Consider the following 16,194-nt stretch of genomic DNA (forward strand, 5'->3'; position numbering starts at 1 on the left):
CATATTTTACGTTACTTAACTGCAATAATAATATCATTCATTAACTACTAATGAAATGAATTATATGGTAACGTAACGTGTATGTTATAATTAATTTTGAATGAACGTTTTTTTTTTTTTTTTAGTTATTATCTTTACTATATATATATATTTATTTATTTATTTTAGTTGTTTGGGAAATTTGGAAGCATGATTTTTGATGCTTTTACTTCAATCAAGCAGCAAGCCCCCATTACTGTTGTTAACGTGAATTAGATTGTAAGACAAAAGACACAGAACCTGTCGGGTCGGGCTTGCGTTGAACAAGCAATCTTTTGACAAATGACAATTCAAAACAAAAGCAAAAAAACAGAAAAACATACATTTTGATTTATTCATCATCATCATCATCATCAATCTCCACAAACATATCCAAGGAATCACTAATTAATCCTCCAAAACCAGACATATAATTAACACTGACTTAAAAGCCTATAAATACGTACTGCATTTGTCTTGGGCAATACCACTACCAAACACATTCCAAGAAATGGCTCAGCCGTGCACGAGCTCTGCAACATCAACCCTGCTTCCGGTAACCCCAGTTAAGCCCATTTATCACTTTCCATCCTTTTTTTTTTTTTTTCTCACCAACCAAACGCTTCTTTAATTTTATTGCAGGCGAGACTGAGAAAGATGATGCTATGGACAGTGTTGGGAGTGATTTGTTTTCTGGGAAGAGCTGCAGAGTGCCGGAGAGGAAGGATTTCGGACTCGTTTGAGTATTCGGCCATAAGTTGCAGAGCTCACACAGCATCGATCACAGATTTTGGAGGGGTGGGGGATGGGCAGACGTTGAACACCAAGGCCTTTCAGGAGGCAGTGCATCAGCTGAGTCAGTACGGACCCGACGGCGGAGCTCAGCTCTTTGTTCCGGCCGGCCGATGGCTCACCGGCAGCTTCAACCTCACCAGCCACTTCACTCTCTTTCTCCACAAGGATGCTGTTCTTCTCGCTTCCCAGGTACGCCCAGATATACAGTACTAACGAGAACGAGATATCAAGTTTGTAAACGACTTAATTTACAATGCCAGCTATATGTGTACATGTTCTGTTTAATAATGGCGTGTTTGTTCAACTGGTTCAGGACATAACAGACTGGCCGGTGATTGATCCGTTGCCGTCGTACGGTCGGGGAAGGGATGCCGCCGGTGGGAGGTACATCAGTCTCATTTTTGGAACCAACCTCACTGACGTCGTCGTCGCAGGTAAATCTTCTCTGGAAATATATTACTTGGATTTTTGACATTGCAGTGGTTATTTATTGTATGGTGAATAATTATTAATATTTTTAAATTATTAAAACTCTATATATGTTGAAATAGCCTTTTCCCAGCCTTAATTTTAGAGTGGCTGGCAAATTATTTTAAAATTTTAATTTAATCGCTTAAAAAATTGAATTTTTTAATTTTATCAATTAATCACCACTCATTAGAACATTGAAAAGAGTTTAAACTGGGTTTCGCCATCTCCATTCTGTTAAAATATTATATACTATAAATTGTTAACGGATGGGAATGTGTGCAAGAAAATTCGAGAAATTCTTGGATAGATTTAGTTTATCTATTATATAAGGTAGATCGAGTCTATTAAAATTAAAATAAATCTAAAATTGAAATTTATTTGATTTGATTGGATTAGATTAGTCTACTATTAGCTAGATTAAGCCTGTATAAGAAATTTCTCCACTGCCCGCCCAATCTTTCTTGCCAACTCAACCCACCCAGTTCAGAGCAATTGACGAATATATGTAAATATAATAGATGATGGGTGGTTTGATTTTGATGTGATGAAGGGGAGAATGGCACAATCGACGGGCAAGGAGATCTATGGTGGCAGCAATTTCACAAGAAAAAGCTAAAATACACTCGCCCCTACCTCATCGAGATCATGCACTCCAACAACATCCAGATCTCTAATCTGACGCTCCTTAACTCCCCATCCTGGAACGTTCATCCCGTCTACAGCAGGTAATTTCAACCAACCATTGCTTCTGTCAATCCTCCCCCCACCCACATCTGTCCACGTGTCGGTGTCACAAAAGGATCTCATTGGCCATTGCAGCAACATTATTGTACAAGGCATCACAATCTTAGCTCCAGTTACCTCTCCAAACACTGATGGGATTAACCCAGGTACGTAATAATAGATGAATAGATGATGACGTAGAGATGAAAGATCTGTCTGTATATATAATTTAATTTTGTAATTACATTCAAACAAATGCCTTTTGGGTTGACTCTGATTTATGTAGATTCTTGCACAAATACAAGAATTGAGGACTGTTACATTGTGTCCGGAGATGACTGTGTGGCCGTTAAAAGCGGATGGGATGAGTATGGAATAGCCTACGGAATGCCAACCAAGCAGCTGGCCATCAGGCGGCTGACTTGCATTTCCCCCTACAGCGCGACCATCGCACTGGGGAGCGAGATGTCAGGCGGGATCCAGGACGTCAGGGCCGAGGACATCGTCGCCGTCGGCACTGAGTCGGGCGTCAGGATCAAGACCGCCGTCGGCCGGGGAGGATACGTGAAGGACATATACGTGAGGGGCATGACCCTGCACACCATGAAGTGGGCCTTCTGGATGACCGGAAACTATGGCTCCCACCCCGATACCCACTACGATCCCAAAGCCGTGCCGGCGATCCAGGGCGTCAACTACCGGGACGTGGTGGCGGACAACGTGACCATGGCGGCCCGGCTGGAGGGGATCTCCGGCGATCCCTTCACCGGAATCTGTATCTCCAATGTGACAATAGGCATGGCAAGGAAGGCCAAGAAGGTGCCCTGGACTTGTGCTGATATAGAGGGGATCTCAAGCAGTGTAACTCCACCACCATGCGGGCAATTGGCGGATCAGGGTCCAGAGAAAGCTGCTGGGATGTGTGATTTTCCTGAAGATCCTCTGCCTATAGACACAGTGGAGATCAAGAAATGCTCTTACTCTGCAACGAACTACTATGTATGAACTCCCTCTGGATGTGGACTAGTTACTTGTAATAGTTTCATTCTGATCAATATTGCTATCTTATTGATGTACCAAAGCCCTTAGAAAATATTCAATGCAACTAATTAATACCACGTTATCATAACGACATAATATTATACCTTGCCATAGTATATAAATTTTAAGTACATTACAGTGGGTAGTTATTGATAAATTTTATTTTTTAAAAAAGAAAAAAAAAAAAAAGAGTTTATCTCCATTGACTATCACATGATATAATTGGCATGTGACATGGCATCACATATTTTCTTCCAAGTCTATGCTCTTGACATGCTGCATATTATTCTATTAAAATGGGGTGACTCAAAATTGGTTGAGTCAATCGACAATTGGCTTGGTAATTGTTGATCATTGGTAGAGATAGTTGACAAGTAGTTAAAAGGAAATCGGTTTATATATCTACTGATTTATGTAGATGATATGCTTATTGCTTGTAAAGACAAAGGAGAAATTGGAAAGCTGACAAAGGCACTTATATTATTTGGGGGCAGCCAAAAGAATTCTAGGTATTGATATTGAGAGAAATAGAAAGGAAGGAATTCTAACATTAACCCAAAACTGACTATGTAAAAAAGGTTGTTGAACTATTTGAGATGAGTAATTGCAAACCTGTTTCTACCTCCATACTCTCTCATTTTAAACTATGTGTTGTTAAAGGAGATATGTCTAAAGAAGAAGAAGCATATATGATAAAAGTGTCATACTCAAATGTAGTAGATAGCCTAATATATGCCATGATTGGAACTCGATCAGATATAGCTTATGAAATAAGCTTAGTTAGCAGATTCATGAGTAAGCCTTTCAAATATCACTGGAAAGCTGTTAAATGGTTGCTAAGGTATTTGAAAGGCTCAATAAACATTGGGATAGTGTATTGATCAAATAAAGAATGCGAAAACTACATACAAGGACACTGCAATTCAGATTATGTTGCGGATATTGATAAAATGAGATCTTTGATAGGCTATGCATTTACATTTGCAGGAAATTTAGTAAGTTGTAAGTCAAATCTCCAGCACATTGTAGCTCTCTCCTCAACTGAGGCAGAATATGTGGCTTTAACTGAAGCCATTAAAGAAACAATTTGGCTACAAGGGATCACCCAAGGATAGGAATGATAAAACTTGTGCCTAAGGTATTTTGTGACTCTCAAAGTGCAATACACTTGTCAAAGAATAGTATTTTTCACGAGAGAACAAAGCATATAAATGTTTGGTTACATTTTGTAAGAAACATCATAACAAAAGAACAGGTCAAGGTGGAGAATTTTCACTAAAGAGAATCCATCTGATATGCTGACTAAATCACTTTCAGTGGCTAAGTTTGAGCAAGCATTGTCCTTGCTCAATGTTTTACCCACCTAGCAATAGGAGTGATGTAGGTCCCTTGGTTTAATCCAACTCAATTTTGATTCAAGGTGGAATTTGTTAAAATAGGGTGACTCAAAATTGGTTGAGTCATTTGACAATTGGTTTGGCAACTGTTGACCATTGGGTAGAGCCAGTCAATAGATAGGAGTGATCTGTCGACCGACAGAATAAGTTTAGTCATTAGAGACTACAACACCGATTCGTCTCTATCCTCGTTTAAGCCTAACCTTGTAATTAACAAATCTCATATAAATAGAAACAGAATATGGATGAATCAAAATAAGAAAGACATTGTATCTAAAATTCTTCAAGTGTTGATCACTAGGATTGAGAGAGAAAAAGAGCTTTTGAGTGTTAGGTTGCTTGGCTAAGAGCTTGTACTTTGAGAAGTTCAACTTGATCTTGTTAGCATTCCTATATCATTCTGTAAATTGTGTTTTAATATTAAGTGAATTGACTAGGAGAAAAACCTCCTGTATCATTTTGTAAGTTGTGTTTTAATATTGAGTGGATTTATTAAGGGAAGAACCCGTCGTGAGTAAGATTCATTTACGAATTCAAACATGAATATCTTAAGTTATATTGTACGTTTTCTTCTCGTTTTTCTTTTTTGTATTGTTGTTCTTGATTTTTTATTTTGTGGTTTGGTCTTCTTGTTGGACGCCTGGAAGATTCAACATATTCTAAAAGAAATAAGATTGGCACAGGTAAGACGTAAGCACCAACAAACAGTCTAAAAGGATTCTCAAATGTAATTAATGGATTTCTACAACAATGGTGAAGTTATAACATCGATAGAAAGACACCATTAACCACACATTTTGTCCATCTCTCATCCCATTTAACAAGTCAAGGAAAATCCTAGGGGGCAAAGATCTAATAAGCAACTGCTACTACCAACAATGAATTGGCAATGCATTTCAAGAGGGAAGCTTCTAGCAAGTTTTACTTCAGCTCCTTTGTACACAGAGCACAAGGATAGAGGAAAGGGGAATGAGAATCTTTACGCGTTTAATATGGTATACAAGGTAATCGGGCCCGACATCTATCTGTATGCAAATGATACGATACAAGCCCGTGCTCCTTAGTGAATCGGGGGGTCAGGATTGAATTTTACTGATTCCCTCCATATGAGCTCCTTGATGTTCTCTTCAGTAAACGATGGCTGCTCAAAATCAAAACTGAAAGGCCTAGGACAAACAGGCTCCTCGTTGATATCATGAAGAGGTGCCAAGTATGGGTGGCACAGAGCCTCAACAACTGCAAAAACCGAAGAGAGTGAGTGAGAGAGAGAGAGAGAGAGAGAGAGAGAGAGGATGATCAATGACAAGGATGGAAAAATAATAATGATTAACTCGTTCTTGCTAATTAATACCCATGATTAGTTGATAAAATTACAAGCACTGACAAAATCTAAGTTAAAAGTTAGCCATCTTTGTTTTGACATATTTCCACATACTACTGATCTTACAACTGATTTCCACATCCAAATTTGTTATAAGCAAGTTCAACTAGAATGCCTGAGTGAAAACAGTAAATAGGCCTACACTCATTTCTTAAATTTAAGAAGAAAACTTCACCAGATTTAGCTGTTACTACTCTGTTTCAAGTGATGATTCAACATGCACCAGGCCAGGCTTTTTGGTCTTTTTCTTCAACTTTGCCCTGAGGGGATTAAATTGAAGAGCAAGTGTACCTCCTCTGTATGAAAGCAACATAAATCTATCTTACCTGATATGCGCTTGTTAGGGTCGAAGACAAGCATTTTCTCTAGTAAATCCATAGCTCCAGGAGACATAGTGGGAAATCTAGCAGAGAATTGTTGCCTTGGGTATTGTGGAAGCTGTCTAACATATCTCCGGGCATTCTCACTTCGGAGAAACCCAAGACTCGTGTCATCTGGGGAACCTATAAGCTGTTGGAAACAAAAATAAACAATGCACACTTGTCATAATCAAAATTGATCTGAATTCAAAAGGGACAAACAGCGAATATGTCTGCTATGTTTTTTTTTTTTTCCCTTTTTTTAATGGATTTAGGATATGTAGTATTCACCAACCATTTCTCAGATCAGAAACTCGTTCAATTGAAGGAGACAAAAGTATAAGAAAATGGAATCTGTTGATGCTAAATCAAACATACGGTCTCCAAACTTTGAAGCAGCTAAAAATAAACGACTAATTGGACTAAAAAGAGGGAAGCAAATTATTGTAAAAGAGAAAAGAGTAGTATATAACTTTTATCTCACTGAACTTCTCTCCTTCCCCTTTGGTGCCCCAGATCCAGTACTAACCAATTATTCCTCACCAACCATGGATTGTCTTAAACATGACCAGATTGCAGTAGATATCTGAATAAATGCATCAAGCTTTAAAGCCATACCTCTGTGATAAGTCTAAGCTGATGAACATAATCTTTGCCAGGGAAAAGGGGTTGTCTGGTTACGATTTCACCAAGTATACAACCTACTGACCAAATATCAATAGCTGCAGTGTACTCTGAACAATTAAGAAGCAATTCTGGTGCACGGTACCAGCGAGTAACCACATACTCGGTCATGAAATCTGTTTCAGATGTTGTCCTTGCAAGCCCAAAATCTCCAATCTTTAGGTCACAGTTTGCATTCAGAAGCAAATTGCTGGGTTTTAGATCACGATGCAATACACTTGCAGAATGCACATACTTCAGCCCTCGTAGTAATTGATAGAGAAAGTACTGCATAATAAGTATTGTAAAATCAATTGAAATGGAGGACATAACCAACGCAAGCTGGCCTAACAAGTCATACTGACAGTTTTGGACTTCTTTATTTCTCCCATTATCAAAACCCATAGTAAATTGAGGAAATACATATTATATGGGTAGATGACACACACGGAGATAACGACTTTGGTACAAAAAGCAGCAAATTTCACTCATCTAAGCATTCCCCCCACCCCCACCCAAAAAAATAAAAACCACTGCATTCGAAGGAAAATGTTCTAATGTACTACTAGTGTTGAGGGCTAAAGAATTCATTTTCTATTTTCAGTTATAACCTAAACAAATTAATGTGTTGATAGTTGGGCATTGGTATAATCTACTATTTTTGCAAATAGTATCTGAGTCAAGAATTCACTCATGATTCTACTTATTTCTGAAACCTTACACAATCAACATGTTCATTAACAAAACTATATTGAAAAAATTGCTTTCGATTAAAACAATCATGGAGGCCTTTTTTCTATCTTTAGTAGGGGAATCAGTGAGAAGAACATGAAATAGTAATTGGTTCTAAATTACAGTTGACATACCCAATCAGCTTTGATAGAGAGCTTATTCCAACTATCTACATACACAAGGCCCAGATATGATAAGAATATCAGCATCGTGAGTATGAAATTCTAAAGCACTGGACATCTAGAAACTTATTGCAGTTTTTTCTTGAAAAATTCTATCTAAAACTGATGCCATAAGTGGGATGGGGGAAGCCCCAGTAAGAGTTCCTAAAACTTCCAAGGATAGTTATAAACATAAACTTCAAGATTCTGCTCCAACGTGAACATGTCTACCCTAGTCATTGAAGTACTTCAGCTATTCTTTTATTATTGTTATTTAAGTACTTTGGTAAAAAATGAGATCTTAATCTAAGTTATACCACAAAGGGATGCTATTTAACAGCATATGGCATAAGAATACTAAGATCAACGCTTTTTGTAGCTGTCATTTCTATAATTCTTTATACTTTTCATGATAAAGAATAAGTCAAAAAGATAATGATAAACACAGATACAGTCATACAGAATGCATAGAAATGCAGTTGATAAAGATAATTTCGATATCAGATCATGGCATAGCCAAAAAAGAGTAACAATGGACTAAAAGGTCAGGCTGTGAAAAAGTTGCTGGAGTCTGAATCCAACTTCTCTTCAAGTATCATGTTTCATCCAGTAGGCTATGAATATTCCAAGTTCTTCATTATAGCCACCCAATAATTACAAAATCTTGTTGTATATTAAAAGAAAGTAGAGCCAAACCCGGCAATGATCATCAGTCAGTGGTTGGTTGGAGCGAATGATCTGATGAAGATCAGTGTCCATTAATTCATAAACAATGTAAACATCGTTGAAGTTTTCCTTTTGTGGAGGCCTTATGATGTCTTTGATTGAAACAACCTGCAACAAGAGAAGCAGTGAGGAATATGCTTATGGCTGCACCAGAATACTAACCCTAACATGTAAGATTTTCAAAGCTAGCTAAGAATATCACCAAGATACCTAAAAACACTTTAAAAGCGGAAGAACACAAACCAACTTTAATGCATCAAACCCTTTCCAAATTAATTGGGTTCACCTACATAATCATGTTTTGCTACTCTGCTCAATCAAGGGCTATAACACAACAACATGTCAAGTCCTAGCTCCACCAGGAGAGGTCAGCTACATGAATTCTAGCTTGTCCATCTCTTTGTCTAGAAATCAATCAAGGGCTACAATTGCTAAAATAAATAAATAAAATATCTACCAAAAAAAGAGTAACAGTTGCAGATACGCTATGTAACACCAGTCTGAACCCAGGCATATACATCTTCATGTTCTGACCGCAATTTTCTCTATCAATTTTTAATTGTACAAGCAGATCATCTTCAGGTGTCTGGTATAGATTTAGTAGTTGTATATCATGAGAGAGTTTACCACAATTTTGCCACAAATTTCAAGCAATGTGTGTATCTATTCATAAAAACTTAAAATTCTAAGCTTATCCCTGATGTTGTTCAGTGTATGAAAGCTTGGATTATCTTAGCCATGGATATCAATTAACTGAATAGAGAAATTGGAGAAATGTAATTAAGTCAATAATATTGTCTAATAAGCTAACCTTAATTGATTAAAGAAACCAAACAAACCTGCATACCCGAGCTGAAGTCAAGCAAACTTACCATTGTGCCAAGTCCTACACTCAGTATTAGCTCTAGTCTCTACCAGAATATTTTTACAACTAAGAGCAAATACTCCCTTTCGAAAATACCCTCCAAGTTGCCCAAGCATCAACTCTTTGAAAGTTCATCAATTTGAGACTTTCCTGTATCAGAAGTCTTCAATAAACCAAAGATAGCTGACTGCTTACAACATCATGAGCACTCAATCAACATTTCTTGATCACAAACATGCCACTGAAGGAGAAAAAGGGACGAGGAACAAGTTCTGCACAATGAGCTTTCCCCAATACAAAACCATTTAACCAGATATGCCTATTTCTCACACAATCACAATCAGTGTTATTAAAGGCCCAAGACGCACTAAGGCGCACGAGGGTCTTGGAGCCTGAGGCGCAAGGCGCGAGCCTGGTGGAACTAGGTGCAAATTAATAAAGAAAAATAAAATAAAAATATATGTCCTAATTGAAGAAAAAGGTATAAAATAGGTTATAACTTCTAATAATATTTTAACAAGCATGTTATTAAAAAAATATAAAATTCAACATATGCTAACTATGATATTTCCATGCTGGATCTCTTCTTCTACAAGCAGAGCTACTATCAGGATTATGATCAATAGTGTTGGATGACATTTTAAATTTTTGATTTCTCTAAGATTCACAACATGTCAACAACAATACCACTCTAAAGACCATCTTAAGAAAAACAAAGAGATAATACTCAAACTTAAACAAGTACCAATCATCATGCAAAGTTCTAAATAAACACATAAACACCACAAGTCCACAATCAATAAACACTACAAGTCCACAATCAAGAAAATATTTTCATTTTGAAAAATATTATTTTTCTAAGTCTAAAAGATTAGCGCATTATAAGGAGACATAAAAAAATATTTTCATTTTAAAAAACAATCTCCCGGTATTTTGATAGTTAATGTCCATTATTGTTAAAATGATTTTTAATGAATTTTTCAAGAAATAGTAGGTATGTATTTTGGGGGTGGTAAAATTGCTAAATCCCGAGTTTATACTAAAACCAAAATTCTATTTTTTTATTGTTATGGATTTTGATTTTTTAGATATTTTTATTGAATCCAAATAAGGGGGTACTTTCTTATTTACATTTATGTATTAAAGTAAATGTCCACATTTTACTTAAACTAAAGAAGTGTAAATATGGTGTAATGTATACATGTTGGAACCGAGAAGAGGGGAGGCTGGAACCAAGAATGGTAGCTAGTTTATTTAAGTATAATTTGAATTAGGATTAGATTTGATTAAAATATAGCAAGAAATCAATTCCATTTTAATATTTTCTTAAAATAAAAAAATTAATACTAAAATTAAACTAAAATAAACCAAGTGCAGCCTTGGCACGCCTAAGCCGAAGGCTGCTCCTGAGGGCCTGGGTGCGCCCAGGTGCACCTGGGCAAATCTCGCCCGCCTGATTTGTTGCTAGGCGTCAGGCTTGCACCTGGTATCAAGGCGCGCCTAGGTGTAGGGGTGCGCCTAGGCGCGCCTTTAATAATACTGATCACAATAACAGGTACCTAAACTAATGGGAGGTCCATTTTCTTTGTTCCCCCCCACCCCCATATTTCTAAAACCTTATGCAAAATTTATTTTAAAAAAATGTGCAGTATCCTTCAGAAATCCAGAAAGTTGTAAAGGTAATAATAGTGTAGGAGAGGGGAAAGAGGAACAGGAACATATAATAGAGAGTATATTTCATATCCTAAATGCAGTATGGGTAACAAAACTTACATTTTCATGGCCCATGTGCCGAAGGAGCTTAATTTCTCTCAGTGTCCTTTTTGCATCGATCCTATTGTCAAATGCATTACCAATCTTCTTAATTGCAACTTCCTCACGTGTCTCCGAGTTCATAGCAGCACTGAAGCAAGTTACCAGGTTTCCGTTATTTCATTTTCCTTATAAGAGAGAATAAGAAATGGTACCCTAATATGGCCCTTGAAATCAAATATCTTTCAAAGGTACACCCAAATTGAACACAACTCAAAGCCATTACGTATTTTAGGGCTCGTAAGGTCATTACAACTTACAAGTCCAGGACTTTGATTGGACAATGCATGCTAAATGTTTGATGATATTTACAAAGGAAACATGCGAGTAAACATGAATTAAAGCATTAAGCACGTCATATCTGCAGAAAAAGAAATGGACTGAAAGTCTGATGATCACTACGCAGTAACATCATATGAATACAATAATTACTAGTATCATCCAATTGAATAAAAGTCAACCAAATCAAATACCATTACTTTCTATTACCAGTCTCAAATCGGGAAGAAATAGACTAGATAAAACTCCCAAGTTCTCACCCTAGCCGGCTCTCGAGAAAGCCAAAAAAACTTAAATGACCACACATGAAACTATAACTTAGACAGGAACACTTCCTAAAGTTCTATAACCTGGGGAAATCCCAATAACGACAACAATAGTTATATGAATATAATTGAATTTCAGTAGTTATACTCTCGGAAACAAACATACAGAATCCAAGGCCAACAGAAGCACCAAATGGAGAAATTTCAAATCACTGCACAACCAAGTAACTGACTTGAAAAAAAACCGAGAACCCACTTCAATTTGCACACAGCCATGGAAAGCATACCAGACGATGCCGTAAGCGCCGCGACCCACAGGACGAATGGGCGGGACGTACTTTCTGGAGACTTCGAAATGGTTGCCGTAGACATTGTATTGGACGTAGCGGCCGCCGTGGGTGGGTATGCCTCGGATGTTGCCTCCCTCGGCTGAAGAAGGAGCAGAGCTCGACTCCACAGACATATCCAAGATCAACACCAACTCTTTCTTTCTAGTTTCTGGTAGGCAACGAGAATGGGAAGAACAAATTGGGGGTGGAGAAGAGGAGAAGAGAAGAGAAGATTGTTGGTAAATTGGAAGAGAATGCTTGTGAACTGGGAGTTGGCTTTTTGGAGAGAGAAAGAGAGTGCGTGTACCAACGCGTGTGGACTTTAGGGAAAGGCATTTTTCTGGACCGGATTTGCATTTGCCGTGGGTTGCCCGTGAACAACGGGGGACACCTTTTCCCAGGCAGCAGGCAAGGCCGCGTTCGGACGTCCTAAAATTACTCTTCCTATTCTTAAAAATGGGTAAATTAAGTTTTTTATATTTAAGAAATGATAATAATCTTCTTTAGACTTTATAATTTTAATTATAATTTTTTTATTTTTAAATTTATAATATTATAAAAATATCCTTATATTTTTAATTCTATTTTCTTTATTCTCCTTCTTGTTTAACTAGAATTTGACAACTTATCAATCTTTTTATTTCCCTCTTTGACTTGGTAATGATTAAACGGATGGTCAAACCATTACTTAGACTAGAGAGAAAGATTAATAGATAATTAAATTTGGCTAAGTTGTTATATAAGGAAAAGAAAGGGAAAGCATTATAATTGTGACACAAAATTTAAATTTGACGGTACATCTACAATTAAATATTTATTTTTTTCGTAACTCAACTTCTTATTAGTATATGGATTTGTTTAAATATCTTTTTTATATATATCTATATATGAGTGGTACATTTATAAATAAGTACGTAATACCATAGAATTATTACAGTTATATCACTTTATTGTACCAATATCATTTCATTGATATTTTGTTCTTTCTATCCGTGATTTTTTTCATTTTAAATTCTGTGTTTGTTTTGTATGGTTGATGGTTTGTTCGTGATTTGTTTTCGATCTAAAATTATAACAAACTAGTATCAAAACCATTGAATCAAACCATCAACTTTTGACAAATCTTAGCCATTAGATCAACACTTCTTCATCATCTTCCACAACTATAGTTTTGTAGTCTAGCCACTATCGCCACCGTTTCCACCACCGTTAGTCATCTCCTAGCTTGCCACTATGGCTATCACCGGGCTTATTCTCTATCACCACCAACCGCCGTGGATCTCATTTTTTTCGCTGTAGCTTTCGTTTTTGGAGTAGCCATCGTCGACCGTCTCTCTGTCTTCTGTCGTTGTTGATAACGACTCTAGCATTCTCCACCATCACCATCGCATTGGCAACAACTCCTCATGTTCCCGTGTCTTCTCCAGCTAACTAGTCTGTCGTCAGCCATTGATGGCCATCGACTTATCCTCGCCTTCAATTCCCTGCATCGCAATCGACGGCCTTATCTTTACTCCGTCCCCTTCGCCATCGTCATTTTGCCTTCAATTTCTCCAAGCGTTTGTTCGTCTTCTCCGCCTTTTATCGCCCAATCTCTTGTACCCTTTGTCGTTGCAGTAGCCGTTAACTACTCCTAAACCTTTGCCATCGCCACAACCTTCAAGTCTATGCCCAAATCTAGCTAGATTTGCATAATGCAAACCTAGGTCCATTCAAGTCTGATCCACTTCAGATTTGTTCAACCCAAATATAACCTATTAGACTAGATATGACCTGCTAGATTTGTTTTACCTAGATTCATCCAAATGTGTTGCCCAAATTCGCTATCCCGGTCTATTTTCTATTAGGGTTTTATTTATCAATATTTTGACATTATTCGAAGTTATTTGATCTTCGTAATGGCTATCTTGAAATATGATATTATATTGTTGGATCAAAATATTATATTTTCATTATAATAGGTTAAGATGTGTGCAATTTTAATGCATATGAATTTAGATAAAGGTGAAGTCATTAAAGTGGATTTACATTAGTGAATATAGAGTCATTAAGGTCAGTAAAGATATGTTGAGACTGATCTTTTTGCTTATACTTTGAGTGTGCCTAAAGATATCCATTACAGTGAATGTTGTGTGAATTTGGTTGATACTCCTCATGGTTTGGGTTTGGTTGGTATTCGTTAGGGAGATTTAACTCCTCGTGATTTTATTAGAAGAAAGAATTATGAATAATTTTATATTTGAATTTCATGTTAAGGTGGACTTTATTATAATTGTGATCCGAAATTTAAATTTGACTGTGATTGAGACTACATATTCAATTGAAGATTTATTATCTTCTAACCTCATCAAGATTTATCTTCTTTGTGACTTATCTTCTGATTAGAATATGGATTTGTTTAAATTCTTTATATATATATATATATATATAAATGAGTGATAGATCTATAAATAGGTATTCAATACTTTAAAATTATTGCAATTATATTATTATTATTATTATTATACAAATATCATCTTAGTAATATTTTATTTTTTATATCCATAATTTTTTTAAATTTGAGTTTTTCACATTAAATTCTATGTTTATTTGTGTGGTTGATGGTTTGTTTTCGATCCAAAATCATAACAGAAAAATGATAGAAAATGTAATGGTATTTTCACTATATTAAAATTATTAATATATGTGAAGAACAATAAGGAAAAAAAACATAGTTAGAGTTGTAAAATTAATAAACGTCTCTATCATTTATCAAATTTCATGGGTATTCTTGTTTTTTTTTTTTTTTTATCAAAACTCAAAGGTGTTGAATTTAATTTATCCTTTAAAACAAATTATACACTTTTTTTTTTAAGATCAATAAAATTAAGAACCATTACTCCGAAAGCTGAATCTGGAGAAAAATATTTTTTTGATAAAAAAAATTTATTTATTTTTGAGAGCTGAATAGTATATGATAAAGAAAATATATGTTAATTGCTTTTATAAAATTAAATATGAATACATATTTATTTGTTAGATCTTCTACTATTTGACCTTTTTATAAAATAAAATATTTTTCATTAATATTTAAATAAAATATTTTACAAGAAATATACTTAGGATGACTTCTCTTGCGGGGCTCCAACGCTCATGCTTTTGATTTTACTTGAAAAGGTAAATCGTGAGATATACCTCGAGAAAGTCAGGGTTCAAACTCGTAACCTACCAAAATAACACCGATATGTCACTTATCCGTCATTTACCAATCGAGCTATCCCGGGACTCACAAGAAAGGTCCTTGTTGAAACAATATATTGTTTTGATCTAATATATATCATATCATATACAAATGCAGAACAGAACTCGCATTTATATGCATTTGGATATACACAACACATCCATTTTTACTAAAATCTTTTGAAATACAAGCCATGCCAGCCCATCCCAACATGAGAAAATAGAAAAGTAAAACCAAGTATTTTTTTTTTAATTTTTAATGATGTTCTCTAATGCTTGAAAATATTGGTTAAAAGTATAATGGAAAATATAATTTTATTGTATTATTACACCTTATTTTCAAACCTAAAACAATGTTATTATAAATTATTAAAATATTTAAAAACAGAATACATTTATCAACTAGGAGTATTTGGAGATTGAAAAAAAAAATGTAATTAATGCATTGATATGCCTGAAGCTGACGTTATATTGACAATATGACACGTAGAGGTGTTGTATTGACTCAAGATGAAGGAAGATCTCGAGAGCTGGAGATGTCACACATGGCCTTGCAATGAAAATCAACTATTAGTGTTAATCACAAATTACGTCTCCTACTCTTAGAGATAAAGCAAAATATTATAATTTCTCATTGTTTTTTTTGGGCTAATTTAATTGTTGGAGAGACTTTCCCATGAATGATGTTAAAATGGTCAACTTTTATATACTTGAACGAATTAAGATGAATCTCATATATATCATATTTAAAAAGTTAAAATGGTCAACTTTTTAAAAGAATCTCATATAAACAATAAGAGCATTATGTTCTCTTATTCATGTCGAGAGTCACTTGACACAGGTAAAATGAGAGGCAAGGGTGTGGGCTCGACACACTCCTCCCAAGTTGTTCAACTCGAACAACAGACCCTTATAATAAGAAATGTGTTAGGACCCCTATTAAACAAACTTATCAAA

At 35.7% G+C, this 16,194-nt stretch overlaps 2 protein-coding genes across 4 annotated transcripts; one reads left to right on the forward strand and one right to left on the reverse strand.

The window, feature by feature from the left end:
• Positions 1–388: 388 nt before the first annotated feature.
• LOC127801223 (probable polygalacturonase) lies at positions 389–3,144 on the forward strand. Of its 2 annotated transcripts, none has more exons than XM_052336148.1 (6): positions 389–583; positions 661–1,002; positions 1,127–1,247; positions 1,835–2,009; positions 2,104–2,174; positions 2,294–3,144. In XM_052336148.1, the coding sequence occupies exons 1-6, from the start codon at positions 530–532 to the stop codon at positions 3,010–3,012; spliced, it is 1,482 nt and encodes a 493-aa protein (XP_052192108.1). In that variant the 5' UTR covers positions 389–529; the 3' UTR covers positions 3,013–3,144. The 2 variants fall into 2 exon arrangements, with proteins under 2 accessions (XP_052192108.1, XP_052192109.1); XM_052336149.1 differs by having other exon boundaries at positions 396–574.
• A 2,008-nt stretch (positions 3,145–5,152) lies between these two features.
• LOC127801224 (mitogen-activated protein kinase homolog MMK2) lies at positions 5,153–12,375 on the reverse strand. Of its 2 annotated transcripts, XM_052336151.1 has the most exons (7): positions 11,977–12,375; positions 11,106–11,235; positions 9,429–9,482; positions 8,438–8,575; positions 6,804–7,136; positions 6,153–6,336; positions 5,153–5,681 (listed from the first exon to the last, which is right to left on the reverse strand). In XM_052336151.1, the coding sequence occupies exons 1-7, from the start codon at positions 12,150–12,152 to the stop codon at positions 5,506–5,508; spliced, it is 1,191 nt and encodes a 396-aa protein (XP_052192111.1). In that variant the 5' UTR covers positions 12,153–12,375; the 3' UTR covers positions 5,153–5,505. The 2 variants fall into 2 exon arrangements, with proteins under 2 accessions (XP_052192111.1, XP_052192112.1); XM_052336152.1 differs by lacking the exon at positions 9,429–9,482 and having other exon boundaries at positions 11,977–12,371.
• Positions 12,376–16,194: the final 3,819 nt, after the last annotated feature.

Source organism: Diospyros lotus, chromosome 5 (genome assembly GCF_014633365.1).
Source record: "Diospyros lotus cultivar Yz01 chromosome 5, ASM1463336v1, whole genome shotgun sequence".
NCBI lineage: Eukaryota > Viridiplantae > Streptophyta > Magnoliopsida > Ericales > Ebenaceae > Diospyros > Diospyros lotus.

Coding starts and splice junctions, on each gene's coding strand:
- LOC127801224 (XM_052336151.1), bottom strand. CDS start 12,152: ATGTCTGTGGAGTCGAGCTCTGCTCCTTCTTCAGCCGAGGGAGGCAAC. Junction 11,236..11,976: donor GGCGCTTACGGCATCGTCTG/GTATGCTTTCCA, acceptor AACTTGCTTCAG/TGCTGCTATGAACTCGGAGA. Junction 6,337..6,803: donor AGCTTAGACTTATCACAGAG/GTATGGCTTTAA, acceptor TGTTTCCAACAG/CTTATAGGTTCCCCAGATGA.
- LOC127801223 (XM_052336148.1), top strand. CDS start 530: ATGGCTCAGCCGTGCACGAGCTCTGCAACATCAACCCTGCTTCCGGTA. Junction 584..660: donor CCCTGCTTCCGGTAACCCCA/GTTAAGCCCATT, acceptor ATTTTATTGCAG/GCGAGACTGAGAAAGATGAT. Junction 2,010..2,103: donor GTTCATCCCGTCTACAGCAG/GTAATTTCAACC, acceptor TGGCCATTGCAG/CAACATTATTGTACAAGGCA.